General features: G+C 33.4%; 2 protein-coding genes across 7 annotated transcripts in view; both read left to right on the forward strand.

Moving 5' to 3' along the window:
- The window catches only part of Clic (chloride intracellular channel protein 5), a 61,829-nt gene extending 49,792 nt beyond the window's left edge, over nucleotides 1–12,037 (forward strand). Inside the window, exons 2-4 of the mRNA XM_076765739.1 lie at nucleotides 6,574–6,879; nucleotides 6,974–7,300; nucleotides 10,663–12,037. Of these exons, the coding sequence (XP_076621854.1) occupies nucleotides 6,574–6,879; nucleotides 6,974–7,300; nucleotides 10,663–10,743 (714 nt within the window). The 3' untranslated portion in view covers nucleotides 10,744–12,037. The remainder of the gene's footprint in view (nucleotides 1–6,573; nucleotides 6,880–6,973; nucleotides 7,301–10,662) is intronic.
- Nucleotides 12,038–12,467: 430 nt separating this feature from the next.
- The window catches only part of Tab2 (TAK1-associated binding protein 2), a 94,055-nt gene continuing 83,592 nt past the window's right edge, over nucleotides 12,468–22,930 (forward strand). For all 6 annotated transcript variants that reach the window (XR_013079719.1, XR_013079723.1, XR_013079720.1 and 3 more), the window contains exon 1: nucleotides 12,468–12,710. The gene's annotated coding sequence lies outside the window, so the exon portion shown is untranslated. The remainder of the gene's footprint in view (nucleotides 12,711–22,930) is intronic.

A 22,930-nucleotide genomic window follows, 5' to 3' on the forward strand; every position in this document is an offset into this window, starting at 1 on the left:
TAGTACCTGTAAATTTCAAAAATGAGCTTAAAAAAAATTGCAAAAAGAATGGGAATGTACAAATCCTGATTTTTTGAAAAGGATAGTTTCCAGTATGCTGAAACGTTTAACGTTTTAAAAGCGAAAGGTCATGCTACAAAATATTAAGTCGATTTATATTTATATTATTATCTAGGACATTCGAATCATTTTTTTTTTTAATGTGTCCTAATATTCTTATAACACAGTAATGACGTATCTTTTTAATTATCGCCAATTAGAATATAATGTTTATAAACTTAATAAAAGATTTATCACGTGGAAAGAAAATAAATTGATTTTATGCCTAAACAATTAAGGTATAAAGAAATAAATCTATCTATACGCTAGTGTTCGAATATTTTCGTTGCTCATTGTAGCTTCTAGTAAACAGTGCTACCTTTTGTGACTATTAAATTTGACTTTGACTACGTTTCTTGATATTTATAACCGTTTATTATGATCCCTATAATGGCAGACTACACATCAACTGAAATAGTAGATACGCCGCTAATTTTAGGTGAATGTCACGGAATTATATAGCTACCACACGCTCGTTCCAAACCTTTCTAAATCGGTGGATCATAAAATGTGAGAGCTTTCCAGACCTAAGGCCATTCGATTTCTTTCTCTTAAAGCACCTTAAGGGGGTAAATACTTTTATGAGATTCAAAAAATCAATTATCTTTTTATTTGCTTATTTAATTGTATACAGGGTGTTCGGCCACACATGGGAAAAATTTTAATGGGAGATTCTAGAAGCCAGAATACGAGAAAAATGAAGAATATCAATTTGTTAATTAAAGCTTCGCTAAAAAGTTATTAAAAAATTAAATTAAAAACTTTCCAATTCTACTAAAAAAATTATTTTCTATTGCAAGGGCCAGTTATAATCATTTTTAGTCAATAGACATATCCCCGCAATCCTACGCATTTTCGAGAAAAAAATTCATTACTGAAAATATAATGTCTGACCATAACTGTCTGTTACCCTGAAAATTGAAAAGTTTCAAATCATTCTGAAAAAATTGTTTTTGGTTACGAAGGTCAATTACAATCGTTTTTGGTAATTACACATACTCCCAAAATCCTACCTATTTTCGAGAAAAAAATTCCTTATCGAAAGTCTATTGTGAGACCAGAAATATCACTTCAAAATTTCATGAGTATCTTTAAAACGTCATAACTTCTGAACGGATTGAACGATTTTAATGTTCCAAACGGCAGAGTACGCGTGTTTTGGTCAAGAATATTACAATCCTTTCTGGTGAATACACATACCTCCGAAATCCTATCCAATTTCGAGACAAAAATTCGAGTAGATACAGAAATTTTTAGACGAAATTAAAAAATTTGTTAAATCGTTCTGGAAAAATTATTTTCAATTGTAGGACTTTATTACAATCATCTTTTACCAATAGATATACTCCCGAAATTCTACGCAGCTTCGAGAAAAAAATTCGAGTAGGTGACCCCGTGAACATAGAAAAACTCCATAAAAATGGTCCAATTTTCAAACAGCCACAATTCCTGCAATAATGAATATATTTCAATGAAACTATTTTCTGAAGTAGAGCTCATGTGTACCTACAAAAAAGTATTAGACAACTTCTCTGTTGGGTGTCAAACAAAATTACTAAAAATGAAAAACAAATTTTTAAGAAAAATCGACAAGGAGTAAGTGCCTTTTGTTGACGAAAAAAAAAATTTCAAATTATTCTAAAAAAATTATTTTCGGTTTCAAGGGCCAATTACAATCATTTTTGGCCATTACACATACTCCCGAAATCCTACGCATTCTCGAGAAAAAAATTCCTTACCGAAAATATAATCTGAGGCCAGAAATGTCACTTCAAAATTTCATGAGTATCTTTAAAATGCCATAACTCCTGAACGAATTGAAGGATTTTAGTGTTTCAAAATGCAAATAACGCGTACTTTAATGAAGAATATGTAGAAATTCTAACAATATTGAGAAATTTTATCCTTAACCCCGTGAACTTAGAATAACCCCATAAAAGTGGTCCAATTTTCAAACGGCCATGACTCCTACAATAGTGAATATATTTCAATAAAACTTTTTTCTGGAGTAGAGCTCATAGGTACCTACAAAGAAGTATTAGACAACTTTTCTGTAGAGCATCAAACAAAATTACTAAAAATCAAAAACGAATTTTTAAGAAAAATCGACAGGTGTATGTGTCATACACGTAACTTTTGAAACGAAATGTTTTATTTGTTGGAAAAATTCTTTAAAATAGTATTTGAAATAATATTTTACTTGAAGGTTACTAAAATTAATTTTATTTTAATAAATAATAGAGTAAATTATATAAATTTTATTACCTAAAGCATAAATTAAAATATTTCTCTGAGAGAGTACTTATTACACACTAATAACTGTACTGAACAGAAAGTAATGAAATTGAGTTTGCAAATGTTATTTCTTACATTGTCCCTTTTTACAATTCTTTTTTCAATTAAAAACTCTTTTAGGCGCGTATTTATAAAACTAAGGAAAAGTATTCTATTTTATGATTTAAATTATGAAAAAATATTCTATTTTATGTCGCATACTTTCTTTGACGATTATATTTGTGTAGTTCATAAAATAAAATACTTTTCTTTCGTTTTATTAATACGTGTTTAAAAGGGTTTTTAATTGAAAAATAAATTGTGAAAAATAACAATGCAGAAAATAATATCAGCGAACTCCATTTTATTACTTTATGTTTTATTTCTACAAATTTTGCTCCGTTTTTTATTCACAAAATTATTAGAATGCTTGTGTTTATTAGGGTTGTAACCTACAGTTCTACGAGAAATTTTCCGGTTACTTTCACCGATTTTGTGATAAGCAATTATTGCACGCACTGTCACCGATAATTCTTTGGCTTTTGTCATATTTATTGTTATTTTATCAGAAAAAGTAAAAAGAAAAAATACTTTGCTTTCCTACATAATCGCAACTACAGTCAGAGCAATGAGGTACAAATAGCAATAAAATAAGGAAATGGAAATTTCCAACCAATTACCGTCAAATTACGTGTGTACTGTGTTTCCTTATAAAATATTCAATTTGCAAATTTTTACACAAATAAAAGATCTATGCAGTTTGTCCGCAGTCACATATTTAAATACATATGATTTTATTCTTAAACAATGTTGTTACTTTGATATATGATGGAAATACTGGGTGGGCAAATACTTCTGAACGGTAGTGCATATTTCTGTGTAAGAAAGAAAGTGCGCTGCGTCATCGAGGCGAATAAATAAACCGTGATATCGGAAAAATGAGAGCGGAGCGAGTACTCTAGATACTCTCTTGAATTTGTCCAATCAAGTAGAGAAAACAGATTACCGTTTTCTGTTCGTCCAATCCGGTTTTATGACTTGGCTATTTTAATGTACAGATTCATTACATTGCGGAACATCGATAACACAGTATGAAACAGTATTACGTTTAGCCTTGACAATTCCAACCATCATTTGTCAAAACATCTACGACTAACATTTTCATGCTAGAAATTTTGTAAAATCAATAATTTTTTTGTGATTTTCTACTAGTTATTTGAACGGTTTTTTATTTTTCTAAAAATAAGTATAAAAAATATAATATTTCTTTGCACTTCAATATCGTTAGATCGTTTTTTGTTTTATTATGTTTCTTTTTGATCGCCCAAGCAATTTCAAATTAACATTTAAAGGGTATAGCCGAATAAGAAGGCCAAATCTGCAAATTTCGGCGCAGAAGATATTAAACAAGTAATTGACAAAAGGGACGTAACAAAGAAAGAGAGACACTAAAATCGCTGCAAAATTATTGTTTAGAACATTTATAAGTAAATAGAGATCGTTATTATACAGGATGTTCGGTCAACCCTGGGAAGAATTTTAATAGGGGATTCTAGAGGCCAAAATAAGACGAAAATCAAGAATACCAATTTGTTGATGGAGGCTTCGTTAAAAAGTTATTAACGTTTAAAGTTCCGCCCGTACTGAATTTTTTACTCGAAAATGCGCAAGATTTCGAGGGTATGTTTATTGACCAAAAATTATTGTAATTGACCCCCGCAACCGAACATAATTTTTCCAAAACGATTTGAAATTTTTTCCCCCCTGAAAAATTTGTCCACCTTCCTGAATTTTTTTCTAGGAAGTGAGTAGGATTTCGGGAGTAGGTCTATTCACCAAAAATTATTGTAATTGACCCCCGCAACCGAAAATAATTTTTCCAGAATGATTTGAAACTTCTCATTTTCGACAAAAAATGTATCACCCCCTTGTCGTTTTTTCGTAAAAATTTGTTTTTCATTTTTAATAAATTTGTTTGACGTCCTACGGAAATTTTATTTAGTACTTTTTTGTAGGTATTCATGAGCTCTACTTCCATACTAAATTTCAATGAGATACCTTTACTATTGCAGGAGTTATGGCCGTTTGAAAATTGGATCAGTTTGAGGGGGTGTTTCTTACTTTACGGGGTCAAGGAACAACTTTCGAATATTTTAAAAATTTCTAGATATTCTCCATCAAAGTACGCGTCATTTATATTTTGAAAAATTAAAATCGACCAATCCGTTCAGGAGTTACGATGTTTTAATTGATGAAATGAAATTACGGGGAAGCATTCTGGGCCTCAGATTAAATTTTCGGTAAGGAATTTTTTTCTCAAATGTGCGTAGGATTTCGGGGGTATGTCTATTGACCAAAAATGCTTGTAATTGACCCCTGCAACTAAATATAATTTTTTTAGTATAATTTGAAATTTTTTAATTTCGTTTAAAAATTTCAATACCTACTCGAATTTTTTTCTCAAAAGTGGGTAGGATTTCGTGGGTATGTATATTCACCAAAAATGATTGTAATTGAACCTCGCAACCAAAAATAATTTTTCCAGAATGATTTGAAATTTTTCAATTTAATTTTTTAATAACTTTTTAATGAAGCCTCAGTCAAGAAATTGATCTTCTTGATTTTCGTTTTATTTTGTCCTCTAGAATCCTCCATTAAAATTTTTCCTAGGGGTGGCCGAACACCCTGTATACCTTATGCTTTATTGTTTAATAGAATGAACAAACTAAGAAAAATGTATTATATACCAAATTATGTTCTAAATATAATGTAGGAGAAATAAGAACGTAGAGTAATCTCCGATTATATGAGATTGAATCGGATTCTCCCAATTTCATATAACCGGGGAAAGTTGCATTTCTATTCTTCGAATTGAACTTTCTTTATCTGTGGTCGATGCTGAAGATGAAGAGAATAAATAAGATTTATTAGAATCCAAAGCAATAATAGACACTTGTGGAACGAATTATCAAGCAATGAAAATTTTACAAGTGAATTAAAATTTAATATTTTTCTATGTAGTGGTTGTTCCCTTTAACTGGAGCATTTTAAATATCTCTTGATGATAGAAAAATATTATTTAATTTAAATGGGCAAATTCGATATATAAAGTCTTTCTCAAGGTCATATTTTTCGAGATTTCAAAATCATCGAAATTTTCTTAAATAGAATTACATATTGACCATGACAATATTTTTATTATCGTGACATGATAGTTTAGACGAATCCATCAATCTTGAAAAATATGACTGAGAATAATTGCGTGTGTTTGATACGATTTCTTGTTTTAAACCAAATAATGTTTTCTTTAGACATTTTTTATAATATCAAAAATAAACAAAATAATTCAAATGCTCAACTTAACCGAAATACCTTTCATGACAGTATTATTAATGAATTAGCTAAGCTGTTCTGATGAAAATAAATTTAACTCTACCTCATTAGGACATTTTTCTATTAAAACAATAGTCGAATCACTTCTAAAGAGCTTCAAATCCAGTACAATTAAAGATAGTCCGATAGAGTACGCTTTAATTTAATTCTTACTCTGTAAGATATAATTTAAAGCATCTTAAAGAAATACAGTTTAACGAATTTGTAACTTAAACTTTTCTAAAAGAATATAACCTGTATTCAATAATTTCTAGTAAGTCGTTAATCAGTCATTCGGGTAGTTGCTGTAACAAATTAAAAAATGAAATTAAACATTCACACGTGTTATTACATATGCACTATTACCCAGATATATGAATCAATTTCAATCCGGATACATGAAACTATTGTTTACTTCGATATAAAATGAAACATTTCAGTCTGCTAGTCTTTTATCAGTTACAAATTGTAATGTTAAACATTTCTAAAAAATAATGTTTTCAATGAAAAACAAGAATACTTAGACTTTGTTTAAATAGCAATTGAATTAAAATAAAATATTAACACTAGATTTAGGAAGCCGTCAATTTAACGGATGTCAAATTCCATATTTAAAGTTGCAGAACACGTAAATATTATTTTTTAACAACTTATGTTGAATTTGATTAATACAATGGCATGAATACATATTCTAATTAAAAGAAAAATCGTATTTTAAGGTAATCGTCAACATGAGTGGTATCGATAAATATACGTGCTATCAATGCCCGTAAATCTAGTGTTAAAGACACAACAAGATGAAATTAAGAAATGTCGATTTATTTACAGGCATCTACTATCGATGGTCGTCGAAAGGGCGCTTGCCTCTTTTGCCAGGAATACTTCATGGATCTATATCTTCTCGCCGAGCTGAAGACGATCTCACTAAAAGTGACCACGGTCGATATGCAAAAACCGCCGCCAGACTTTCGTACCAACTTCCAAGCAACCCCGCCGCCGATTTTAATCGACAACGGCGACGCGATATTGGAGAACGAGAAAATTGAACGTCACATCATGAAGAACATTCCCGGTGGGCACAATCTCTTCGTGCAGGACAAAGAAGTGGCTACCCTCGTCGAGAACTTGTTCAGCGTACGTATAAGTACCGGGAGCTATTTTAACGAGAAACTTGTTGTACTTTCTCTAGTCGGCGCTAGCCTCTAATTGCTCCCGATCTCTTTTCCAGAAATTGAAACTGTTACTACTGAACGCAAAGGACAAGGACAAAGATCCGAAGTCCTCGTCCCTGATGGCACATTTGCGCAAAATCGACGAGCATCTGGGCCGCAAAGGTACGCGCTTCCTCACGGGCGACACAATGTGCTGTTTCGACTGCGAGCTGATGCCACGACTCCAACACATCAGGGTCGCCGGCAAATACTTCGCAGACTTCGAGATCCCGGAAACTCTGGTGCATTTGTGGCGGTATATGCATCATATGTATAGGCTGGATGCCTTTTTGCAAAGTTGCCCGGCCGATCAGGATATTATTAATCATTACAAGTTGCAACAGGTAAAGTACGCGCCATGAAACGAGATTTAGAATGTGGCGACACCTGTCGCACTCGACAGCAGAGGAATACATGTTCAACCTTTACCTCTCTCACAAGTACTCTCGACCGTTTCTATACAGGGTGTTCGGCAACCCCTGAGAAATATTTTAATGGGGGATTTCGGAGACCAAAATAAGACGAAAATCAAGAATACCAATTTGTTGATGGAGGCTTCGTTAAAAAGTTATTCAAAAATTAAATTAAAAAATTTCACATTGTATTAAAAAAATTATTTTCGATTGCGGAGGTCAATTACAATCATTTTTGGTGAATACACATACCTCCGAAATCCTGTCCACTTTTGAGAAAAAAAATCGAATAGGTGTTGAAATTTTTCGGCGAGAAAAGAATTTTGTAAATCGTGCTAAAAAAATTATTTTCAGTTGTGGGGGTCAATTACAATCATTTTTGGTCATTACACATACCCCCGAAATCCAACGCACTTTCGAGAAAAAAATTCCTTTCCGAAAATCTAATTAGGTGCCTAAATTTTTCGACGAAAAAAAAAAAATTTCAAATCGTTCTGAAAAAATTATTTTTGGTTGCAGGGGTCAATTACAATCATTTTTGGTTATTACACATACCCTCGAAATCCTACGCACTTTCGAGGAAAAAATTCCTTACCGAAAATCTAATTAGGAGCCCAAACTTTTCGACGAAAAAAAAAAATTTCAAATTGTTCTGGAAAAATTATTTCCAGTTGCGGAGGTCAATTACAATCATTTTTGGTGAATAGACATACCCCCGAAATCTTGTGCATTTTCGAGAAAAAAATTCAGTACCGGCGAAACTTTAAACGTTAATAACTTTTTAACGAAGCCTCCATCGACAAATTGGTATTCTTAATTTTCGTCTTATTTTGGCCTCTAGAATCCCCCATTAATATTTTTCCCAGGGGTAACCAAACACCCTGTATACAGGGGGCCAAAATAAGACCCCTGGGAAAAATTTTAATGGGGGATTTTAGAGGCCAAAGTAAGACGAATATCAAGAATACCAATTTGTTGGTTGAGGCTTCGTTAAAAAGTTATTAACGTTTAAAGTTACGCCCGTATTGAAATTTTTATAGAAAATAAGTAGGATTTCTGGGGTAGGTCTATTCACCAAAAATTATTGTAATTGATCCCCGAAACCGAAAATAATTTCTCCAGAATGATTCAAAATTTTTTTTTTTTCACCGACAAAGGGTATAGCCGAATAAGGGGGTCAAATGTGCCCTTGAATCAAATTTGACATACGATGGATCCATCGTTAGAGCATCAGAAAAAAAACATTCTGTGCCAAATTTCAACCCTCTATCTTGTTCGGAAGGGAAAATTCCAATTAGCGAATTTGTGCCTATTTCCCCTATTTAATCAAGTACGAAAATTATGAAAAAAATGTGGTGCATTGTGGTTATTGAGATACGAGTTTGAGAATTTTTCCCGATTTTTCGATTCGAAATTCTAGGCGTGAAAAATTAAAAACGAAAAAAAATACCGATTTCGTATTGAAGCTTTTGAGAGACTAGATTTATATAATTACTGTAAATGCATATTGTCACTGGTTATGTCCCTGAATTTTTTTAGATTTTTTGGCAAGGTGCGCCATAGTAGCAAAAATCAAAAATCGATTTTTCCGGCGTTTCTCGCGTGAAAAAACAACTTATATTTTGAATTTTTGTATTCCTTTTAATGGATAACTATATTCTATGGTTTTAAACGATTCTATGTTGAGTAGAACGGCGTATAGAATAGAAAAACAAAAATAAATCACTAAATTAAAGGTGCTATGCGCGTTATATTCAGAAGTATCAGCAATGTTTCCAAGAGATGCGATGGTGCAGTGAGTGAGGTGCTTGACCGTGGATACGCTGCAAACTTTTTGACGCTGGTTCCACGCCCCGTTTAAAGCACATCTTTTTTATTTTATTAATTATATATTTTTTCAATTTTCAACTATATAACAATGAAAATCTGTTTAAAATATTTAAAAACTATTTAAAAATAGCGCGTTATAAAAATAGTCGGATTATATTGTAGAATAGCATGCTTTTTTAACAATTCATTTGGAAAACGCTTAAATTCTTTAAATTCTGTACGAGTGGAACCTTAAACGTTAATAACTTTTTAACAAAGCCTCCATCAATAAATTGATACTGTATACAAGGTGTTCCGCCACCACTGGGAAAAATTTTAATGGGGGATTCTAGACGCCAAAATAAGACGAAAATCAAGAATATCAATTTGTTGATGGAGGGGCTTTGTTAAAAAGTTATTAACAATTAAATTCAAAAATTTCAAATCATTCTGGAGAAATTATTTTTCGTTGCGGGGGTCAATTACAATCATTTTTGGTGAATACACATACCTCCGAAATTCTATCCATTTTCGAGAAAAAAAATGGGGTAGGTGCTAAAATTTTTCGGCGAAAAAAAAATTTTTCAAATCGTTCTAAAAAAATTATTTTCGGTTGCGGGGGTCAATTACAATCATTTTTGGTCATTACACATATCTTCGAAATCCTACGCACTTTCGAGAAAAAAATTCCTTACCGAAAATATAATAAGGTGCCTAAATTTTTCGACGAAATTATAAAATTTCAAATTGTACTAAAAAAATTATATGTAGTTACAGGGGTCAATTACAAGCACTTTTGGTCATTAGACATACTCTCGTGAATCCTACCCACTTTCGAGAAAAAAATTCAAGAAGGTGTGAAATTTCTCGACAAAATTAAAAAATTTCAAATCGTTTTGGAAAAATTATTTTCGATTGCGGGGGTCAATTATAGTCATTTTTGGTGATTAGACATACCATCGAAATCCTACGCAGTTTCGAGAAAAAAATTTAGTAAGGTGGAAAAATTTTTCAACGGAAAAAAATTTTTTCAAATCATTTTGGAAAAATTATTTTCGGTTGCTGGGGTCATTTACAATCATTTTTGGTGATTAGACATACCCTCGAAATCTTGCGCATTTTCGAGAAAAAAATTCAGTATGGGCGGAACTTTAAACGTTAATAACTTTTTAACGAAGCCTCCATCAACAAATTGGTATTCTTGATTTTCGTCCTATTTTGACCCCTAGAATCTCCCATTAAAATTTTCCCCAGGGAACACCCTCTATACTCCTAGACCGCTCATCGAATGCCCCAATGTCTAATACAAGGCCTGTTAAGATTGCCTTACTCGAATTCACTAGCACCCAGTTCGAAAAGCTCCCCTCTCCTTTCCTTTTCTTTTCTTACTTTGTGCTATCTCGCTTTTTTCCATAATAGCTCTCGGAAGAATATTTTTTAACGCTTCAAGTGCGATTGACTAAAAGGTTGCATTATCGTTGCAGAGCATGAAAATGAAGAAACACGAAGAGCTGGAGACTCCAACCTTCACCACCAGTATCCCTATAGAGGTCAACGACGACTAGGCTGGACCTTTGACGTCGGGCCTCCGATCTCGCTACTTTGATTCAAAAAGATCATCGTCGGTATTCGGTGTGGACACGAACGGTGCAAATATGACGGCGCAATAAAACGTTTATTACGATTGTTTCATCGGACGCCTTCACCTAGGAAGGATCCATTATTTATAAAAACGTATTTGGAGTCTGTGCACTCTATGAAAAACTTTCATCGTCCTGATTCTGATCGCGTCGATACCGTTACACCGATTTATATAACATTTTTGCTACGTATACTTTATAAACTATCGATGACGCTGTTTTATGACCTAAACTGATTGCAGTATAAGTAGCTTTTTTACGACAGGAAGCAGGAAGATATACCAATGTATTAAGGCTTTCAAAAACGACCGACCTGTATGCGTGTTCAGAGAACTATATAATTTTTTTTCCTTTAAATTCTTATTGTTCTTCGTTTATTTTTCTTTACGCTACGTATGAAGCTCGTACGTAGTCCTGACTTGAGTAGCATTATTAGTAGCAAAGGCATTTTAATCTTTTACATGTACTTTAGATCAAAACCTCGTATTTTTTTTTTTTAGGCAGTTTAGGTGTTTTCTTTTCATCCGTCTTTTGATGGCAAGTAAAAGGGACGTATGCATTTGAATTAAAATTAATTAACGAATATGATAATATATTATTTGTTTTTCTCTTCATTTTTGAAAACTGTAATGTATTTAGCGTACATCTCTATATTAATCAATAAAAATGAGTAACGACTATTTTTTGAAAACCTTTCTTTTGATTGGATTTTATAATTATATCAACTTGTCTAGATACGAAGGGATATTCTAGTCTAATGTGCTTCATTTGACAGTGAAATTTTTGAAAACATATTTTCAAATATAATTTACAACACGATAGGACTCAGGCAAAATCTAGTGCATACGTTTCTTCTAAGTTGTATGTTACGATACAAAGTTCTTAGTTAAATTTGTTTTATCGTTGTTCGTTTAAAATTATCACCTTTGTGAATGGTTTCGTGGTTAAGAGAAATTTAACACATAAATGGTTGTTAGAAACTATTTTGTAAATGTTGATTTTTAGAGAGGTGGAAGATTGATCGTCCTGGAAATAGTGCGTATTTCTATTAACACAGTCCAACGATTTAACAAACTTGGTATTTCATATTAGTGATTATATTATTATTATTATTATTATTATTATTATTATTATTATTATTATATTATAAATATTATTACTATTATTGTATTACTTTGGTTTATACTCGTAGAAATGAATATACCAGTGTTTACAATAATCCTCGAGTCTGTTGATATTTCTATCCATCGTCCAGATTTATTTTCAAGAATCTTTGGGGCAAATGCAACTCGTTTAAATTTAACAAAATCATACAGTAGATTCCGATGGCAACGAAAAAGAATATACCTCGGCGACGTCGCTATCCATTCGTGCGAGTTTTAAAATAGCACGCGGTTTCCCCTTCCCCGTGATCGCGGCTGTTGCGTCTTCCATTCATAAATAGGGAAGCACTTGTACGAGCGGCCATCTTGACTACGACGATCAATCGAGTTTCTTTTTATTTTGATCGTCGAGAACGCACATTTTCGCGTAGATTCTCGAAAGTTACGCAATAATAAATTAAAATAAAATAATCCCAAGGTAGTAGAATAATTTTACCGAATATAAATTATTTCTCTGCAAAAGAGTTGTTCCATTGACTACCGTCGTTTCAGTATGCAGTGCACAGCTGATCAGTGGCCACGGCGGATGGTCGACGCTTGCTCGTGCTTTGAAACCTTCGAAAACGACGGAAAAATTACTGTTATCAACGGCATCTTACAGTGACAGTTGAAATTCGAATCGTCGACGTGTGGGAAAAAATCGCGACGTCCGCAAAGTGTCTCCATTAAGTGTTCGAAGTGTGCGTTACCGTTCCTCGTTCGTTGGACATTTCCAATGGTTGCCGTCCGGTGAGTTCCAAGCATAAAATCTGAAGCCGGATTCCCTTCTATGTAAAGTAACTACTTCACAATTCGATTCGATCTTGGAAGATTTTCAAATTCCTCGACCTTTCTATCACACTGATTATCTTAAAAACATGGTGGGAAAAGAGGGGGAACGCGACTTTTAGTCTGACTTTTGGTCGCGTTCGGTCCACGCGACACGAAAATACACCTGCTACGAAATGCACTGGAAATGCAACGCAACAACAATACATTCGTCAGTTCTCTCCTTTTCGATCGCTTCCCAAACTGAGTTTCCTGTTTACGGTCACGCGTGTTGATTTTTAAACGACGTTACATCCGTAGGCTGTATAGTATAATATTTCACTAGATATACATCGATATTAATCAGGCTCAACGTCATTTGTAATTTGATATAATTGATCGATCGTGATTCCTCGATAAACCATGCCAAACGTGTTCGAAATGAAATTTTTTGGCACTGACGGAAACGAGATTTAAAGGCCAGCGATATGTATTTATAATCGCGTAAAAGAGAGCTTCTTGGAGAGTCAATAACTAACTTTACGGGGGTGCGTGAATTATTACGATCGTAAAAAAACAGCATGTCGAGCACATTGTGCCTCGTTTGCAATTCTTGCTGGCAATTTTCGTCTTTGTAACACTATCGCAACGAACGACCCGACGGTTACCTTATATTGTTCCAAATTATGCGACGCGCAAAATTAGTTCGAAGGGAGATACATAAGAAAATTTTGGATTTTTGCTGATTGGCTTCCGAAATGTTTACGTAGTAGTCGATGCTGACGTTTTCTACGCCGAAAGAGTAACATTATTTTCAGGATAGTGTTTATTTTAGCCTCCGGTCGTAACTTATTGTAGCTCTGCTTAATGTTAACGGTACGTCCCTCGTCAATTATTATTCGTACGAAACTCGACCATTTTTACCCCACTGTAACCTAACTCGGCCATATTTGTTCCGTTCTCGTGGCCCTGAAATTGTATTCATAGGGTAACTAATTACAGCGTCATATCAATTGGAATTTCTTACCTTCGCAAATTGAGGAAACAAATAGTTGTATGTATACTAGTTAGGGCAAGTTATAAAAGTTTCTGCCCTGTCGGCTGAGACTGATTTTTCACAAACGGGTCCAATATTTTTTATGACACTTCTGGGAAACATTTTAATGGGAGATTCTAGAGGCTAACGTAAGACAAAAATCAAGAATACTAATTTGTTGATGGGGGCTTCGTTAAAAAGTTATTAACGTTTAAAGTTCCGTCCGTGCTGAATTTTTTTCTAGAAAGCGCGTAGGATTTCGGGGGTAGGTCTATTCACCAAAAATTATTGTAATTGACTCCCGTAACCGAAAATAATTTCTCCAGAATGATTTTAAATTTTTTTCTCGTCGAAAAATTTACTCCCTTGTTGATTTTTCTTAAAAACTTGTTTAGTACTTTTTTGTAGGCATTCGTGAGCTCTACTTCTACACTAAATTTCAATGACATACATTTACTATTGTAAATGTTATGGACGTTTGAAAATTCTACCATTTTTATGAAGTTTTTCTCACTTTACGGGATTAAGGTGTAACTTTTCGAATATTGTTGGGATTTCTACATATTCTCCGCCAAAATATGTGTTGTTTACATTTTGAAACATTAAAATCCTTCAATCCGTTCAAAAGTTAAGAATGAAATTTCGAGGAACCAATTCTGGCCTCACAGTATTTTCAGTAATGAATTTTTTTCTCGAAACTGAAGAGCATTTCGGGGGTATGTCTTTTAACCAAAAATGATTGTAATTGACTCCCGCAACCGAAAATAATTTTTCCAGAATGATTTGAAATTTTTTTTCGCCGAAAAATTTACTCCCTTGTCGATTTTTCTTAAAAATTTGTTTTTCATTTTTAATAAATTTGCTTGACGTCCTACGGAAATTGTGTTTAGTAATTTTTGGTAGGTATTCATGAGCTCTACTTCTATACTAAATTTCAATGAGATACCTTTACTATAGCAGGAGTTATGGCCGTTTGAAAATTGGACCATTTTTATGAGGTTTTTCTAACTTTACAGGATTAAGGTGCAACTTTTCGAATATTGTTGGAATTTCTATATATACTCTACCAAAATACGCGTCGTTTGCCTTTTGAAACGTTAAAATCCTTCAATCCGTTCAAAAATTATGAATGAAATTTCGAGGAACCAATTCTGGTCTCGTAGAATTTTCAGTAATAAATTTTTTTCTCGAAACTGAGCAGGATTTCGGGGGTATGTCTTTTGACCAAAAATGATTGTAATTGACGCTGGCAACTAAAACTAATTTTTCCACAACGATTTGAAATTTCTTTTTCGCTGAAAATTTCAGCACCTGCCCCCTGTCGATTTTTCTTAAAAATTCGTTTTTCATTTCTAATAAATTTGTTTGCCACTATACGGAAAAGTTGTTTAGTACTTTTTTGTAGGTATTCATGAGTTCTACTTCTATACTAAATTTCAATGAGATACCTTTACTATTGTAGCAGTTATGGCCGTTTTGAAAATTGGACCATTTTTATTGGGGTTTTCTCACTTTACATGGTCAAGGAACGATTTTTTAAACATACTTGGAATTTCTGAATATTCTCCACCAAAATACGCGTCGTTTGCCTTTTGAAATATTAAAATCCTCCAATCCGTTCGAAAGTTATGATGTTTTAAAGATTCGCATGTTTCCGGGGTACATTTCTGGCTATAAATAATATTTTCGGTAGGGAATTTTTTTCTCGAAAATGCGTAGGATTTCAGGGGTACGTGATTTCACCAAAAATGATTGTAATTAATCTCCGCAACTAAACATAATTTTTTCAGAATGATTTGAAATTTTTTAATTTAATTTTTGAATAACTCTTTAACGAAGCCTCGGTCAAGAAATTGATATTCTTGATTTTCGTTTTATTTTGCTCTCTAGAATCTCCCATTAAAATTTTTCCATGGGTGGCCGAACACCCTGTAGATACCACGTACTTTCATTCACAGAAAATAGTAGAGGAAAATAATCGAAGAATTACGATGTAGAAAATATAATATATTATTTATTTGTAAAAAAAATCGAAACAATATGTTTTTCAAATATAACAGTGTTAAAAGCATCACAAATTAAAATATTGAACATTTACAAATATCATTATTAATATTAAGTTTGTAAAAAGGTTATAATTTATAAGTATTTTATTCGTGATATGATTCTTTTCGAAGTTTTGCATTGACTGGGGGGCTCCAAGGAACGAATTAAGCAAAGACTATGTTTCTACAACGTATGTTAGCCGGCCGACGGACAAAATTTAAAGTCTATACAATACAGGGTGTTTTACCATCCCTGGGAAAAATTTTAATGGGAGATTCTAGAGGCCAAAATAAGACGAAAATCAAGAATACCAATTTGTTGATGGAGACTTCGTTAAAAAGTTATTAACAATTGAATTAAAAAATTTCAAATCGTCCTGGAAAATTATTTTCGGTTGCGGGGGTCAATTACAATCATTTTTGGTCATTACACATACCCCTGAAATTCTACGCACTTTCGAGAAAAAAATTCCTTACCGAAATTCTTATTAGGTGTCTAAATTTTTCGACGAAAAAAATAAAATTTCAAATCGTTCTGGAAAAATTATTTTTAGCTAAGGGGGTCAATTACAATCAGTTTTGGTGAATAGACATACCCCCGAATACCTACCAACTTTCTAAAAAAAAATTCGAGAAAGTGTGAAATTTTTCGACGAAAAAAAAAAATTTCAAATCGTTTTGAAAAAATTATTTTCGATTGCGGGGATCAATTACAATCGTTTCTGATGAATAGACATACCCCCGAAATCTTACGTATTTTCGAGAAAAAAATTCGGTACAGGCGAAACTTTAAACGTTAATAACTTTTTAACGAAGCCTCAATCAACAAATTGGTATTCTTGATTTTCGTCTTATTTTGTCCTCTAGAATCTCCCATTAAAATTTCTCCCTGGGGTGGTCGAACACCCTGTATATGGAACACTTGAGGGGTTAAGAGCAAGTAATTTTCGTAATTAATGTGGTAGTTTATTGCCTCGCTTAATGGACATTTAATGCTATGCGCGCTACTTCTGTCTGATCTATGTGCAGTCTCGTGATCAACAAGTGTCGACTAAAATTGGATAAGACAATTTTGTCTATTCAATGTACCGAGCTTCGTATAGTTTAAACGCATTAGTGACCTTTTCATGTGTTCGCCGTTTGCCAAATTTTGTATTAATTTATCCAACACTGCTGTGGATTTAAAGTGAATCGTGTCCGTGGTCTTGTTTTAAATAGTAAAATTCTTTGTTCGTGACATTTTCAACGTAAGACGTTCAATAAAAAAAAAAAAAAAACGCTAAAAATTATTCCAAATGAGTTAAAATATTCGTGGAATTCGCTTTTCCCCGCATTGCCAGGGGTAGACGAAAACAGCCACGCTGTGTCTCCTGGGTTATTTCATGACACAAATATCTTCCCGGCATGCTGGAATTTCGCTTTTCCTTTTTCGCCTGTCCCGACGAACGACACTCTCGTTCTTGTCTTAAAATCCCCTCTGTCACCGATAGAAACATTCTGCGTGTATGGTGCAATTAGATCTATTTCTTTTTTTATTTTTTTAATTGAAAATTTTAGACTGATAGTGGACCATAACCAGGTGACATACCAACGCTACCGATGATAATTTTATACGCGTACTTCTGCAAAGGAAAAGAATATAACAGTTTAGTAACAATATATGCAAATATAAAAGGTAATTATGTAGGCTTATCTCAAATTTGCATATTTCGGTCTACAGTCTTTTTTTATGTCCCCATTTTATCACTATATCCGTCATATACAGGGTGTTCAGCCACCCCTATGAAAAATTGTAATGGAAGTTTCTAGAGGCCAAAATAGGACGAAAATCAAGAATACGAATTTGTTGATGGAGGCTTCGTTAAAAAGTTATTAACGTTTAAAGTTCCGCCCGTACTGAATTTTTTTCTCGAAAATACGCAGGATTTCGGGGGTGTGTGTAATGGCCAAAAATGATTGTAATTGACCCTTGCAACCGAAAATAATTTTTCTAGAACAATTTGAAATTTTGTTTTCCGTCAAAAAATTTAAGCACTTTTACCCCCTGTCGATTTTTCTTGAAAATGTGTTTTTCATTTTTAGTAATTTTGTTTAACACCCAACAGAGAAATTGTCTAATACTTTTTTGTAGGTGCCCATGAGCTCTACTTCAGAAAAAAGTTTCATTGAAATATATTTATTATTGCAGGAGTTATGACTGTTTGAAAATTGGACCATTTTTATGGGGTTTTTCTATGTTCACGGGATCAAGGAACAATTTTTTCAATATTGTTAGAATTCCTACATATTCTTCGCCAAAATACGCGTTATTTGCCGTTTGTAACATTAAAATCCCCTAATCCGTTCAGAAGTTATGATATTTTAAAGATACGCATGAAATTTCGAGGGTGCATTTCTGGCCTCAGATTAGATTTTCGGTAAGGAATTTTTTTCTCGAAAATGCGTAGGATTTCGGGGGTATGTGTAATGACTAAAAATGATTGTAATAGGACCCTGCAACCGAAAATAATTTTTTTAGAATAATTTAAAATTTTTTAATTTAATTTTTTATAACTTTTTAACCCTTAGTTAAGAAATTTATATTCTCGATTTTCGTCTTATTTTGGCCTCTAGAATCTCTCATTAAGATTTTTCCCCGTGGTGGCCGAACACCTTGTATATTTAAGGTTAATTTTAGGAAATGCTAGTTTTTTTCCAGTTGTAAAACACTGGCATATCCTAAACTTAATTTTAAGTATATGAAACGGATATCACTTGTGATAAATTAAAGATTTTAGAAAATTAGACTGTAAAAAGAATATTTAGAAGTATCTACATTACTTTTTCAGACTACCCCAGTTTGATTCTTTATTTTAGTGATAAAATAATGACTCAACACGTTAACCCTTTGCACTGAAGTCACCTCTAGCGTGACACTTCATATAGTTAATAAAACAAATTAGTGGGAAGCAGTTCTATTTAAAAAATGCTTTGAAATTATGTGTATGTACACAAAAGCCTTGTATTATACACTTCTCAGCATAATAATATTAGTATTCCTTATCAAATGTTCAAATGCTAGTGGAGTCACTTGTGAAAAATTTTCGACAAGGCGCAAAATGCCGGGGAAGACCCTTAACATCAGACCACGAAAATCGATTAGGTGGTAAATTACATATACTAATGGCAGATCTTCAAAGCAAACATAATGATTGCCTAGTATGTTCAAATCGAAAAATAAAAAGTGGAAGGCAAACGACAGTCTACTTTTGCGAAACTCGCGACAGGGAACCATTTTTAAATGTAGGAGATTATTTTAAAAAGTACCATACTTTAAAAAACTATAAATAACAATAAACTAGGAATAAGCATTCCTGGTCGACTACTGGTAAAAACAACATTTGTCTGAAAAGTTAAAAGAGTAGAAAGGAGGGGAATAACTGGAGTAAGTAACATGAAACAGGTGGAAATAGAAAATAGAAAATTCAGAAAGAAAACGAAAAATGGTGTTATTACAGAGCCGATAGAGCTGGTATTGCACCCAAATAAAATATAGGAAATAGGAAATAGGAAACATTTGTCCATATGTTTAGATATTTTAAATATAATTTACTATATTATTAAAACGTTGATCACGTGTTTATACAAAATACAGGCTCCGACGAATTAACACTTTCACTGCCACGTCATCCACATATGGGGGACAGGATTTTGTACTATGGAACTAAAACATTTCTCAGGTTGAAGTGTTGAAGGAAATAAATTTGAATAGGATTCATAAATCTTAGCTAGGTTACGAAAATAAGTACTAAGACAAATTTTAATTTTTGTAGTTTACAATTGTGTTAAAGTTAAAGTTTTGGTCTTCCAAAACATTGTACGATTTTGGTATGTCCGATAGAATATAAAATGTAATTTATTCGGGTCTAATAAACCATACAGTGAAATTACAGAGGTAGCGAAGAAGAGATGTTTTTGTTAGAATTAAAGAAAATAAACTCAGTTTATATAACATTTGTTTATTAATTTGACATGAAAAGAAAATATGTTAACAATTTAGAAAAGAAAAAAAAGGAAAAAAAATGACTGCCAATTGAACGCACATTGTGCCACACACTCACTCAAAAACACAAATACAAAAGTACCTATTATAACCCAAACAAAACCAGACATCAAAACCACGTTATAGAAACATTTTTAACAGTTTTATCCGATTGCAATACACAAGCAGCTCTGCCTGAGCCAATGGAACGCGATGAAACGAAGTTTAAAACACCAATACTGCCCACCGCCACCAGAATAAAAAACCCAACCAAGAACAAGAAAAGACTGATACGCCCTATGTCACCTGTCCCGTTACCTAAAAATCTAGAAGAAATGCTTGAACCAGCAAAAGGCGAAATTGAAAGACCCCAAAATAATTTTACCCTCAACTACCATGAACTAAAAAGTTTCCTAGAAAACGCTTTCGGAGCACCAAATCCAATTCAAATCGCTCTCGACTATAGAGAAGACATACCTGGAGTAACACAAATGTTGACCACAATTTATCCCCTACTAAAAGAACGAAGTATAAAAAACAACAACCAACCACCAATACCCATATGAGCTGGACATCTGATTTCGACTCTGACACTTCATAGAGTAACCTAACGTGCAAGTGGCGCTGTATAAGTTTTCACCAACAATAATATAATATGAATAATATCCTTCAGTGGAATGCTAATGGTTTCTATGCCCGGCTAGAAAGAATCCAATTACTGATTAAAAACTATGATCCCATTGCCCTTTGCATTCAAGAAACCAATTTTAAAAATAATACTACTGGAACGCGATCAAGTCAGAAAAGGTCTGAAAATCATGGACAACATCACCGAGGCGACCACTTCACCCTCGTTCCAGAACAAACTACTATTATTCTGCGAAACCATCGAAATTCTAGACAATATATGAAGACTACGACATCACCCTTCGTTAATCCTGTAATTTTTCCTCAACAAGTTTCCAACCAAATAGCTATCATAGACAGATAATTCGGGCCAATAATAGTCGCTAATAACCTCTGTTGTTGATGCGACTCTAAACTTGGAAGGAAAAAAAAATACACAAGCACGAGATTTCCCCGCGACCGCGTGGCGAGCTTCAATTGGGGGATTCCCGTACGGTCGACCAGTACTCCAACGTAAAGCGCCATCGTGCGGCCATATGCGCGCCACAGTTTGGCAGTCAAAGTGTAAAATGATGTATAAAACACGTCCTTCCACGAGAAGAAGGGCACAGCATGTTTACATTCCCACTTCTGCTGCAGTCAGCTGACTCTCACATCACCACCGGCATTGGTCGGTATTGGCCCAAGGCGGTGACGAAGATCGACAGCGGTCGTATCGAGAGACTGAGCGAGACAAAATATTCACTCGTGTCGGCAGCATTGGCGGTATTCTGTCTCACTCAGTCATGAATTGTCTCTGCCATCAATCTTCGTTACCGTTTTCGACCAATAACAACCAATATCCGTGATGGTAAGACGGTTATCAGATTTCAACAGAGGTGGAGATGTAAACACGCTGCGCCTTCTTCTTGTGGAAGAATAACAGAAAATAGTGTATTAACACATTAACGACGGGGCATTTTTATTGAAACTTTACTATAGGATGATTTTAATAATATAGAATTCCTTCAACATGTGTATATTAAAAATGTGATAAGTGTTTTTGTAATTAATATAGTTTATTCAAATTTTCAGAAGTTATACGTGGATAATAGAATTTTTTTCTTGTGTTATCGAAGGAATTACTAGAAAAACACACATTTGTCGTAAAACGAAAATACTCGTTTCCCGTCGGTAATGTGTTAATAATGACAACGTGTAAAAAGAAATTTTATTATTCCTTAACACGTTCACTGTCAGATCAAAACCGTATAATATTCTGCAAAAGTAAAATTTTGATTTTAGACCATTGTAAGCTACGTAACCTAAAATTTGTTTCACTACTTATTTTCGTAACCTTGTTAAAATTCACAAATTCTATTAAAATTTATTTCTCTCAACGCCTTAACTTGAGAATTAATTTTTCTAGCATCATAATGGTAAATCCTGCGACTCATATATGGGTCACGTGGCAGTTAAAGTGTTAAACGGCCGACACTGGCATAGTTACCATACTTACCTTAACGACCTTTTAACCAGTCAGCTGTATCTGACGACTATGTTCGGCATGCGTAAACTTCAGTTACTATTTCCTATTTAAATTGTAATTTTAGCGAAAACTAAAATATATTCGTAAATCTCAGTATGTTTAGAATCTTTGGAGGTCAAAGCGAAATAAAACAAACAAGTGCGCGCTCTGAGAAGAGGTCGCCACAGCTGACTGGTTAACGCTTACAAGATTTTTTATTTCGTGGTGATTCTAGATTTTAGCTCACGTTGGCTTAAATACTGTTTAGTAATTAGACTTAATTTCGTACAGAAATCACACTTATAACTCAGTGGTACAGTAACCTTTATTAATAATCAACAAAACCACACACTAACAAGGAACGTTCGCGAACGGTCCGGCTCCGATTTTGATGAAACTTCGTACACTCATAAAGCAGCCAAAAATAATCGGCACGTATTTTTTTTAGCTACAGTAACTCGACTTTAAGGGGTGAAACCACCCCTTGAAGTTTTGGCTCGAGACGGCTATCTCGAAAACGGAAAAACATACGAAAAAATTGTTAATGGGCGAGGTTAATGGTTTCTTATGTACAATAACATGGTGTTAAAAAATTTAACAAAATACAATTTGTTTATAACAAAAAAAAATTTATTAACTTAATTTTTCATTTTATTGAAATTTTCATAATGACAAAAAATGACGAGCATTTTATTCCAAATCCATTGGTATGTAATATTTTAAAATTGCCTCCTACAGTTTTGCAGATTTTGATGATTTACATCTTGCGCGCACATCCACTATAGTAGCAGCCGTTCTAACTTTGATTTTAATGAAGCACTGTAGGCTTGCACTAAATTATACAGTAACAAGTAACAAGTAACAATGACAGTAACAAGTTTCTTAACAACAATGAAAAGATTAATTGTGTTTATTGCCCACCTACGACATCGTGGCAAAGTATAAAAACATACAATTTGTATAGCA

This window comes from Colletes latitarsis, chromosome 5 (genome assembly GCF_051014445.1).
Source record: "Colletes latitarsis isolate SP2378_abdomen chromosome 5, iyColLati1, whole genome shotgun sequence".
Taxonomy (NCBI): Eukaryota; Metazoa; Arthropoda; class Insecta; order Hymenoptera; family Colletidae; genus Colletes; species Colletes latitarsis.